This window comes from Thalassophryne amazonica, chromosome 1 (assembly GCF_902500255.1).
Source record: "Thalassophryne amazonica chromosome 1, fThaAma1.1, whole genome shotgun sequence".
NCBI classification, from domain to species: domain Eukaryota; kingdom Metazoa; phylum Chordata; class Actinopteri; order Batrachoidiformes; family Batrachoididae; genus Thalassophryne; species Thalassophryne amazonica.
In genome coordinates, this window is record NC_047103.1 from 149561996 (window position 1) to 149574309 (window position 12314).

General features: G+C 40.3%; 1 protein-coding gene across 1 annotated transcript in view; it reads left to right on the forward strand.

Annotated features, from left to right (window-relative positions):
* Window positions 1–12314, forward strand: part of LOC117516642 (R3H domain-containing protein 1-like) — a 118777-nt gene that overhangs the window by 39419 nt on the left and 67044 nt on the right. Inside the window, exons 4-13 of the mRNA XM_034177509.1 lie at window positions 1166–1183; window positions 1798–1887; window positions 5023–5146; window positions 7945–8023; window positions 8123–8182; window positions 8930–9070; window positions 9365–9473; window positions 9605–9700; window positions 10243–10268; window positions 10546–10599. Of these exons, the coding sequence (XP_034033400.1) occupies window positions 1166–1183; window positions 1798–1887; window positions 5023–5146; window positions 7945–8023; window positions 8123–8182; window positions 8930–9070; window positions 9365–9473; window positions 9605–9700; window positions 10243–10268; window positions 10546–10599 (797 nt within the window). The remainder of the gene's footprint in view (window positions 1–1165; window positions 1184–1797; window positions 1888–5022; window positions 5147–7944; window positions 8024–8122; window positions 8183–8929; window positions 9071–9364; window positions 9474–9604; window positions 9701–10242; window positions 10269–10545; window positions 10600–12314) is intronic.

Consider the following 12314-nt stretch of genomic DNA (forward strand, 5'->3'; position numbering starts at 1 on the left):
GCAGCAGTGGGACAGAACAGCATTCTGACAAAGGATGGGGGAGAAGCGGAGGGGAGGTAAAGACTGGATGACTTTGTCACCATCTGCCTCCAGCTCAGTAGCTCCGTCCTCTGCGGCGGGACAGGTGGCTGGTGGCTGTCCTACTTCTGCTGACTTCAGCCCTTTTGCTCTCCCCCCTTTCCATTCCTTTATCTCCTAGCGGCATTGTTCATTCCCCACCGGCCCCACGCCGCTCAATTAGCTGGTGTAGCGGTGCGCTCACAGGACCAGTCCTCTCCCCTCCTCCACACCCGCATTACCTGATATAGAAAGGGGCGACGCAGGTCACAGGCATTGGAGATGGGACCAACAGTGGTCCATTTCAATTTTTTATTGGTGTTATTTGGCCCTCCACCTCAAAGAGGGAGGGGAGGAGTTGTCCTTCTGGTTTTTGGAGGACAGGTGGGAAGGACGGAGCTGCATGTGGTTGTGTGCTTGCATGTTGGGATTAGGAAGTGGAGAACTGGGCTGTGTTACAATTTACACTGAAGCATCTCCTGCCAGGTTGCTCCCCTCCCAAACTCTGCTTCTTTGTGCGTGCCACTGAGAGAGCTTCTGTTTTTGCGCGCGCGCGCACACACACACACACACACACACACACACACACACACACACACCGAGCTACTTGTGCGTGAATCTCAGAGGCACTGCACCACCTCACACAGTGCTGAACGGCTGGTCGCTCTGCTTTCAGAGTCTTTCACCACAGAGGACAAGTCTGATTCACGACTGCTAAATGGAGCCACGAATCCCTCGCGCGCGCGCACACACACACACACCTCCACCATCTCTGTAGCATATGTTATAGTGAGTGTTAAACAGGTTATAGTGAGTGTTATACTTCGTAAACTTTTGCTCCGTGTCTACTGGTTCTGTTTGATGCTCGCAATTTTTGTTTTTTTCCTCTCAGTTTAAGGCATTGCTGTATTACGGGTTGTTTAAATATAGCCAAAGTAAAGCAAATGGTAGTTGTTTAGGAGTTTTGTGTTCTTTCCTTGTTTAAATTGATTTGCAGAGCCAATATCAGCAGCTCATATTTAACTCAGATTTGTTGCAGGATTGACGGTTTTTCTTTTTTTCTTTTTTCTGTGCTTTTTTTTTCTGCACTCCGCCCTTACATGGACAGCCTGTGAAGTACTCTAAGGTATGGTATACTTCACGTGCATGTTGTGTAGAGGTGCTGCACCCTGTTTCTTGTGAGCTCTGATTGTGCCATTTGCTTGGTTTGAGTTGGAACTTGCACCTGCATTTGCTGTCAAATAGTTGAGCATATTGTGATGCCTCTTTTTTTTATTTTTCACTTGAGGATGCAGTCAATATAAAAGTGAGTTATGTGGAGCTGCCATTATATAATTAGATTTTTTTTGTTGTTGAGTTTTTCCCACTTACGCCTGGTGTAAATTCATGCATGATGAGAATGATGACTTACATTTACTTTGCTTGCTGCAGTGCTTGTTTGTTTCCTGAGGAACACACGGGGCTTCCGTCTTTGTGATAATGCTTGTTCCATTTTTTTATTATTATTGTTGTTATTATTAAGGTAATGGCAGTATCTACAGTCACAGATTGTGTTGACTCACTCTGGGAATGACTTGTGAGCTGAAATGTGAAATATTGAAATTGTTTGATTTGTTTACAAGAAATGATGGCACTTGTTGGTTGCTGTTTTATGTTTTGGGCTTTGTCAGTATGTGTGATGATGGTGATCCCATCGTATTTGTGTGTGGTTTTAACTGCACCTACCTGCACTTCCCCTAGTCCAACCCCAGGCTAAAACTCGTGCGAAGCCTAGCTGTGTGTGAAGAGTCCTTTCCTTCTTCTATTGCTGAGCAGTCAGCTGCACCTCAGGTAAAAAAAAACAAAAAAAAAAACAAACTCCTTTAGCTTCAGTTAACATGGCAACTGTAATAATGCTTTCTTTTACTGAAGTCATTTCTACAGCACGAAGTCACAGTAGCAGCTTCAAATTACTATACAGAAAATTATTAAAGAACACTGGTAACCAAAACTCCTTTTGCAAGGAAGAAAGGTCGAGCAGACCAGATTCTGTGGAGGGGTTTATCTGCTTTGAACTTTTTTGAAAGCGAGAGAGAGAACATGCATGGTAAAACAACCTAACTGCCCTTTCAATACAGTGATTTGATAATGTAAATGAATGTCTTATCATAAATGACATGGACCGTTACAAGATTACATGTGATACTTCAGGTTAGAATAGAATAATCTTTGTCATTGTACCGGTGGGGGGGCAATAAAATTGGGGGTGCTCCTGCAGTGCTACTGTACACCACAAAAAAAAAGAAAAACAAGAGATCTTATGCAATGTTTTGTAAAAACAGGTTCAAGCTACACTTCCTATTTTGTAATTCAACATATTTAATATTTTTCTTTGCCTCTTTATCTAGATATGTCTAAAATGGTACCTGTTTCAGATTAGGTTCACCTGTTTTCATATGAATCTGTTTAAGTAAACTTGCCAGTCTTACAATGTAGTAAAAATAAACTTTTCAAAGGTTTTACTCCATTTATTTATGCACTCCGTCAAGATGAGTCCTTCAGCAGGTCCAAGATGGGTTTTTCACCATGTTTGATGGATAATGGTTGTACAATTATGCAGTTGGTTCCCTTGGGGTTTTTTTTTTTTTTTTGAGTTATTTCTCTTACAATTAGATGACCAGGCCTTGGAAGAATATGACCTCCTTGTTGAAGGCAAAAGTTCATCTCAATAATCGCACCAAGCACAGCTTGACGTGGGTGTTGTACAGACACAAAAGTGCTGACCTGGGATCAGTTGTTCATTTCAACTCATTATAATCGAGCAGGTAGACCTGCTCTGACGCTTGATTAGCAGCCTTCGTCTGACAGCTATGATTAAGTACCGGGCCACGGCAGCCTGATGAAAACATCACATCATCAAAACAGAAAGTCTGGAGCTCCAGCAGCGAGGAACCTTTAGTTTGCTAAATCAACTTTTCTTGTATGCTGTATCTTTGGGCAAAGTGCCCCCACCACCCACCCGGATCAGACTTTCTCCATTACATGCCACTCTGCACAGCTCATGGCATGTGTTCATACACGCACAACAACGCAGGTGCATCTGTTTCAGGCCTTTCAGCCACTCAGTACCGAGCTCCATAACCAGAGGGCAGTGTTATTCCCACAACAGTCTTGCATCGTCTGCACTCACACGACGCCTGTATTACTGCCATCAATCATGTCGGGGAAATTACAATTTCCACACGTCAGCTACAGAGAGCTATGGAGCGCTCTAATTGAATACTCCTGATATTTCCCTCGCTACTGTTATTGGGCCTGGAGTCGAGGCTCCTCTGAACACAGCTCTGCGGCAAACGAACCCTTTAGGGGCAAGGTAAAGCAATAAAGGAAGAATGGGGGGGCACACATTAGCAGCAGGTTACACATTCGCATTAAAATCTTTTTGTATAAAATCTGCGGCCCAATTTGCTTTGATCTCCGAGATATCTAAAAATTATCATGTTTGTTGTGCAAATTTGAAAGCATGCATCAGAGTGATTAATATATCCTGACAGCATGCTGAAAAATGACGTGATATCTTGTATGCCTGGTTGTCAATCCCGATCGATGGCCAATAGTGGAGGGTCTGCGACTACAGGCTTTAGTTTTTGTTTGAAGACTGACAGCACGTTCATTACATATTCAGGAGGCCATCATTTTCATGCTGTTTTTCCTTTATCTGGAGGTAAATGGATGTCAGGAAACAAATGAGGCAGCTTCCATGTGATGCCGAGGGTGGCATTAAGTACAAGACATCCTTTGCTTCTTGCCAGAAAAATCCTTTTGCTTTGACACAAACAGATCTGCGGCTGCTCTCTCACACACACACAAACCCGTTGTCATTTTTGCAGCAGCCCTGCAATACACAATCCCAGGCCCCTTTTTGCTTTTCTCCCAGTCTTACGCAGGCAATTAGTCATTCACGTTTCTCATTAGCATATAACATTCTCACTTATATTCAGCATAAGTCGAAATGAGGGAGAACGCCGCATCTCATTATCGTGCTTCACAGCTGTTACAGGGCTCAAACTCATGACCTTTTTGACTACGAGCTGCTCTCCACCACTAGTTCACCCTTCCACTGTGACTGCCTCTAGTCACTCCTTCATTTACTATTCAATGGTACGGACACACGTGCACCAGCGTTTGATGTTAGCTTTCCAGAGTCATGTTTAATCCACTTACACTGCGCCTGCAACCCGTCTTCTCCATTCGGCTTCTTTTTCAGTCTTCGTATAATCGGCTGAAAGGCAAATCAGATACGAGTTGAGCATGCGTGTCGCTCCGGCAGACTTAAGAGAAGAAAAGCACTCCTGGGGTGAATGGAGGCGATTTTTAAATTGACGTATAAAAATCAGAGCAATCTTTAAGTCAGATTGCAACATTCTCACTTGCAAGAATTTTTATAGCTGGTGAAGGATTACGCCTAACTCCAACCCCTCATGCGGTTGAATTTTAAGGGATGAAATGTGCTGCCCAATTTAATGTTTTTTTTTGTTTTTTTTTAACAAGCTAATAGATTGTCATAATGAGTTGTTCATGGACAAAGGCATGTTATTGGTGAGACCTATTTTGGAGGAATGTGATTTCAATGATGAACCACGAAAGGTTATTGCAAGGGTCTCTTATGCCCACACTCCCCTCTAATTAACCTAAGAACACGGAGAATTAAATGCCTCATGTTTAATGCCTCCTTTCTCAATTAATGTCTTGTGTCTGTTCATTGTTCTTAACAGACTGGGGTCATATTTAACATTTGAAGCGCTTGTAAAATGCTGATGTTTAAACTCGCGGAGGAGTGTCTCCAAAGCTGTTAAACTGAAGCCATTAGCAAAAACAGACACGCATAAACTGAGATTTATTAAACGTACCAGCAAGCAGTTTCTATCGACTGTAGTTGTGCTCCATCAGTTATTGTTGTTCTGTTTGTCGTTTCCCTCCTGGCAGGATGGATTTCTTCTCCAGCCCTTTGAAAAAGAAGAAAGATCTACAAAGGACCAACATGAGAAAGAGGACGGCTGTGACAAGGAGGACAGACCTGAGAAGACGTTGACAAAAATGTTGTCTCGAGGTGAGCCTTTGAAATACAGTTTAACTCATTTAAACTGCTTACCCCCACCCACCTAAATCTGCCAAAAAATGTTATGTTTTCACCCAACCGTTTATTATTTTTGCAGAAATAACTTATACAGCGATTTTGTTCGGGTGCAGCTAAGATGCATTTTAGGGTAGATGCCTTTAAGGAGGGGGGGGCAAAAAATGCAGTCTTGTTGGATCGATTCACTCTGTCGAACGCAGTTTTAGTTTAAGGCCGTTTAATCACAAAAATATCATTGGGCCCGGTTTCATCAAGCAGTCTAATCTTGTTAGTAATAATTAATAAACTCAAGTAGTTGACTAATTTTTTGACATTAGTCGTTGCACAAAGCACTTAGTCGGCTAAAGTTTCGCATTACCCGACTAAAGTTTTTAGCCTGGTACAGAGGAGGTTAATCTTATTTTAGTCGACAAGGTTTCAGTGTCTTACCCCCAAAAATGGCGGCTGTCATGTATTACCACTTGATGGGACACTCAGGAGCACCCCTACGTCGCTGGTATTCCTCCAAAAGGAGAGCTTCCTCCGCTTTTGGCCATGGTTATAGCAAACGACAGTCATGATGTGTTTGTGACAAATCTCACATTAGCCACTGGGCGTCACTGTTACGCTGACCATTGTTGTGTGCACAAAAAGAAACTGAAGAGTGAAATGGCTAGGCTAAGTGCTAAGCACGTCATTCTACAGTTTGTGTCCATAAATGTTAATAAAGCCAGTTAACGAAACAAAGGCTGGATAGTTCATGACAACGACCAACCCAGAAGTAAACAAAACTGTCACGCATTGGAGCCGTCTCTTGGCAACGGCACGCACGAGACCATCGAAAACTGTTGAGTATCGTAAGATGACTAATCTACAAGTTTAACCATCAACATGAAATGGTGATTAGATGGATAATGTTGGACAACTAACCGCAGTCGACTAAATACGTTTAATAGACTGAAAGATTAGATTGCTTTATGAAACCTGGCCCTGATGTTTTTGTTTTTTTTTTGTTTTTTTTTTGCTGTTGTTTTTCACTATTTAAAAATTTGTGTTTTGCAACCTGTGATGAGAAATGTGCTTTTCTTCATAAAATTCTGCTAAGAATTATATAAATCTAAAAGATTTGTTATTGCTGTCAAGTGAAATTAAATCTTTGCCAGTTGCATTTCTGATTTCTTTACATAATTTATGATAAACACCGGAGGCCTCATTTGTAAATATTGCGTATTTCCAAAAGGGTCTTCAAATATGCTTGTGGATTCTCCTGTCCAAATTTATGATTTGTAAGCACCAACTTTGGAGAAAATGTGCACCTGATGATGATGTGCACATTCTATGCCACTCAGTCAGATGATGTAGTCCTAATTATGACAGGGGTTTTTTTTCCCCGTGGGGGGTGTGGTGGTTAGAGCACTGGTACTCTGTGTGAAAGGTGGCTGGTTCACATCTCGATTCAGGATTAGCATCTAACACCCCCTCTCCTGCTCACCCAGCAGTAAAAGGGGTTCCTGTCTGTTTCCATTAGGGAGCAATGTGCCAAGGAAAATAACCGGCTGCCCTACCTCATTAAGCCAGGGCCTGGCATGTGTATCATTTTCTCGTAGCACGTCCCTAATGCTCACATTCAAGTGTAGGACTTCCCTACCTACTTATAGTGCATCCAGTAAGTATTCACACCATTTCACTTTTTCCACATTATGTTACAGCCTTATTCCAAATGGAGTAAACTCATTTTTTCCCCTCAGAATTCTACTCACAACACCCCATAATGACAAAATAAAAAAGGTGTTTTTTTTTGTTGTTTGTTTTGTTTTATTCTTGCAATTTTTTTTAAATAAATTTGCAAAAAAAAAAAAAAAAAAAAAAAAAGCTTTTTCACATTGTCATTATGGAGTATTGTGTGTAGAATTGAGAAAAAAATTTACTTCATCTATTTTGGAATAAGGCTGTAACATAAAATGTGGAAAAAGTGAAACGCTGTGAATACTTTCCGGATGCACCGTATAGTGTTGTCTTAAATGTTTTTCTGGTTGCAGTCCCCTATCGTTTTTCCAAAAGCCCCTGTCCTCTAAATAATTTCTCATTATGGGCTGATAATTGGTGTGATTCAGTTAATTGTGACAAGCTCAAGGTGTGAAGCAATTATAGAGTGTCCCACAGGCTTCTAAAGGTGTCTGATTCCCTCTGTGGAACAACACCACTGAGTCCGTCTCCAATTATAGACCTCAGACACAACCCCAGGGTTCCCTGACTCTCGCTTATAGATCCTAGCAGGTTTTGATGGTGTGTTTTTGTTTTTCCCAAATAAATCACCTTTAATTCTTTTTCAGTGTTACTGTTATGCTCTGGTTCGATGTACTCACAAGATAATGACAGTACTGTAGCCTTTCTGCTAATTCACTACCTCTCCATCAATCAAGTTTTTTTTTTTCTTATGTGAAGTTTGACATTTCCATTTTCCCTAACAAATGATTGAATGGCAAGCTAAAGAATTTGCATGTCAGTATTCATGACAGGCGTGTGATTAATTGTTCGTCATTATTATGTGGCGTTAACGGGGTGGAGCTTTTCAACTTCCTCATTCTTTATATAGAGACAACTGTATTGAGAATTTGAAGTGAAGGCAATCTGCGTGCCCATTTTTACGAATTAATCTGGTTATATGTTCTTTTAGTGTAAAGACTACAGTTTTGTTTTTTGTTTTGTTTTTTAAGCTACTTGATGCACACCCTCAATTGCAGATGTTGCCTCAATAATCACATAAAACACAACATGTCTGTGTCGGTTAGATTCCAGCCAAGACTACACAGATTCTACAGGCATCGATCTCCATGAGTTTCTGGTCAACACACTGAAGAGCAACCCCAGGTACGCTCAACGCGTACATACAGTTTAACTTATGAAGCCTTGCTTTAGCACCTACACTGATTTAATTATAACCCGTCCTGATCATTTCCCTGATTTCAGGGATCGAATAATGCTGCTGAAGTTGGAGCAGGACATCTTGGACTTCATCAGCAATAACGAGTAAGAAATGCTCAAGATGCTGTTTTAATCTGATAAGGATAGAATGAGGCAGATGTGTCCAGGCTTGTGCCAGTGAAGTGGTTTGTATCCAAACCAAACACTACAGCACCTGGTTTCTGAAGTATCCGCGTCCAACAGAGAGGAATAATGTAATTGAAATGTAAATGAAACCATCTGCTGAAGTGTCTGGTTAGAATAAAGTTAGTACTTGCGGGGAATATTCTTTCAAGGATGTCAGCGATGGGAGGGAAGAAAAGAACCAAGCTCTTAAAGGCTCAGGAACATGGGTATCTTTGTCTATTCAATTGGACTATGCTTGATGTTGCACAATTAAGACAGACAGCTGTTCACCATCCCAGCTGTTTCTGTAGCATCTGCTGTGTAGCGTTTGTAGACCTGTTTGGGCGCTTTGCTTCAATTTTAAGAGGAGTGTCTGAGTTTCCTTTTTGGGCTTGTCAAATTAATCGTTCTTGTGCCTCCTTGATTGCCTGTTGACCATCAAGAGACATCTGTAGAAACATTTCAAGCCACTGATGCAGCAGAACTCTGATCCGTGATCCATCCTCATTGGGTTAATCATTCAGATAAAGTGCTATACTGAAGTATGAAAGAAGTAATTGTACTGCTAAGTGTGATATGTTAATATGTTTCTGGTTTTTGTTCCCCCTCTGTAACGTATGAGTGCCTATAAGTAGTCGGCTCTATACCAAGTTTGTGTGAACCTGGATCATTTGTGTTGCCCTCCAGAAGCCAAGAAAGGAAATTCCCGCCCATGACTTCCTACCATAGGATGCTTTTACACAGAGTGGCAGCCTACTTTGGCATGGATCACAATGTGGACCCCAGTGGAAAATCAGTAGTGATCAACAAAACCACCAACACTAGAATGTAAGTTTCTCTCTGATCTACATTGATGGGGATGAGCTTGAAGTCCATTTACTCAGACTGAAATAGTAAAATCCACAAAGGGTAGAGTTTAAATGATTGAAGTTACATAATCTGTAATGTCCTCTTCTTCATTGATGTACTTGGATTCACTGCTAGTTGAGTAGCCAGGACTTTAACACTTTTAATCAATTGACAAATTAGTTGCTTCCCTGATTCTTAGTTGGCATATGTCGCTGTCAGCATCAGCCTGAAATTAAGCTGTTATTAAAAATGTTGTAAATTCCCTACCGACAGCCCCGATCAGAAATTTTCAGAGCACATCAAGGATGACAGGGCAGACGATTTTCAGAAACGCTACATTCTCAAACGAGACAACTCCAGCTTTGATCGTGAAGACGGCTCGGTAGGTGCTTTTTCTTTCCTCTCAAGCTGTCAGTTTCTCTTTTGACATGTTGGTATGAGTGGGACAATCTGGCGTCCTAGACATTGCTGCTAAAGAAGTGTGTGTGTGTGTGTGTGTTATGTCCTTGCCAGATTCGAATGCGTTTGAAAGCTGACAAGAGGAGCAAATCGATGGAGGAGAGGGAGGAGGAGTACCAGCGAGCCAGAGAAAGGATATTTGCACATGATGTGAGAGCTGTTTGTGTAGGCGACGTGGGGGTGGAGGGGCCATGTTGCACAAATCTTTGTCATTTGGTATTCATGTGCAAATTCAGTCTTTTATTATTATTTTATATATATATATATATATATATATATATATATATATATATATATATATATATATATATATATATATATATATATATATATATATATATATATATATATATATATATATATATATATATAATTTTTTTTTTCATTCTACCAATTACCACCACCAGTTTCTAAATATTTCATTCGGGTTGGTTCGATTTTTGGTCCCAGTCTTTGCTGGAAAGTCAGGAGTGAGTGATTGATTAACTGATTAATGCTTTGAGGAATAATTCAAAGGCAGTAATAACACTTTTATTACATCGGGAATCAAAATGGAGCTACCAGCAGAGCTAAAATGTAAAGAGAGGCACAGAAAGAATAGATGACGTGATTCTCATAACAATGAGGACAAACTGTACTATGAATAATTTGAACCCCTATAATTGACTGCAATTTTCTTTTTTTACCCACAGGGAGATCATTTCATTCTCGATAGAAGGTAAGTGGTAAAATAACAATCTTGTGACAACTAATTTTTTTCTCCTTGTCATTGGGTATAATTGTGTTCTCCATCACTCGAGCTAATTTGGATGATAAAATGTTACATAATTTTCCAAGTTAGAGGTGATTTCATCTTTGACAGTGTAACTTGAATCACTTTAAGTGGTTTATATTTTGTAATATTCTGACACTTTTAAAGCTTTTCTCTGACTGACGGTTAGAGCAGGCTGTTGTTTAAAATGTCGGTGTCTGTGCTTATTGTGCTTCTGTCTCAGTGCTCAGGAGGACGATGCATGCATGAGCACCCAACAGAGGCGCCAAATGTTCAGGTAGGTCCACCTTGTCACACATAATTCAGGCTGAATCTCGGGCTCAGAAGCCTTTGAATCACACTCTGTCTTAATCAGCTCACTTTGGAATGGGAGTGCTGATCCGAGGATTTGTTTTGCTGCTCCGGGAAGCTTCTACTAAATGGGATTTTCTGCCGAGTCTTCCTCATGTGGGCTGCCCTATTCAGACCAAATCCACCTCCAAAACCATGAAACTGATTTCAGAACATCATCTTTTATTGATCAGGCTTCAAAGAATTCTTGCTTGGTGGGCAGAGATCAGTTATGTTAATGTTCTCTGTCTGTATAGGCTGCAGGTTTAATCTCAAAACATTTGTAGTGGGGGTAAAGTAGTGCACTTATCATTATTATGCAATTTTTTGCACCACATTCTTAGGTGTAACTTTGTGGAAACTACTCGCATAACTGTTTTTGTAATGTTAATTCCTCAACAGAAAATTCATTGGCAACAGTTTTAACAATCAGTCAAATTTTTTTTTTTTAAGTAAAAATGCCAAATATTCTCTGCTTACAGCCAAGTTTTCAAACCAAACTGCAACCAATTGACATTCTTTATGTACAAACTAAAATATTTTCTGATGAGTATAACTGAGATCGCGTCCTGTCTTTCTCTGAATGTCGTGCACGTTTAAATTTACTAGTGGCACACAGTGAAAGTAAAATGTGGTGCGGCCTCTTTGTTTCCTACCACAGGAGGTAAATGTAACCTGTACCTTTTTAAATGTTAGTCTTAGACATCAGCATTATTAATATTTGATGGACAGACAACATGTACAATGCAGGAATAATGTTAGAAATAGTTAGCTAGGCTAAACGGTGTGCTCAGCATAGCCTATCTCATTAATTATGGCAATAATGATAGAGTAAAATATGGCTTATATCAGTACACATGTTATAACATCTGAAAGATGCATGTTATGTCACACAAGCTTGTATGGAACAATATTAACCAGTATTTCATTTTGTTAAGGAAGAATAATTTAAAGGTGGAACCAAAAACCGTAAATATTAAAATACCCATTCCGCCTGGAAGGAAGGAGGACTACATTTTTATCATGTTTTTCCCCATCTAGCAGATGTTCAAAGTGCTTTACAATGACCAACTTGGCAAGATTGTTTGAAGCAGCCAGTGATTCCAAGTTTGGCAGGCTCTAGACCAGTTGGCTTGCATTTGATTGTATTTGGTGATGGAACAGCAATGCTAATTTAAAAGATAAGGGGGGGAAACTCTGCTACATATTCACTGTTAACCAATTTATCAGCTGGTTGTTCACTTGCTTTTAGTGTTAACAGATCCCAAACTTTTGTTTTACACTTTAATGTTGGCTTGACACATTTGTTTACATTTGTGTGAGGAATCATGCCCTGTATTGGTTTTGATTAGCTTGGATCTCCATGGCCGTCCCCTTGTTTTTTCCGGAGCTGGATCCCACTGATCACTCAGTGGATTTACTTCATAAGTGGTCCACTGTTAGTACCAGAGGAAATGTTAGTACCTTCCTTACAGACATCAACTTGCAGTTTAAAAAATATAAAGCAGTGCTAAAATACCCTCGGACGTATGAGCATTGTCTTCTTTATAATTTGCAGTTGTTTAATTTGTATCCCAGTGCAAAGTGTGTGTGTGTGTGTGTGTGTGTGTGTGTATAGGTCTGTTAGAAAAGTATCCGACCTTTTTATTTGTTGCAAAAACC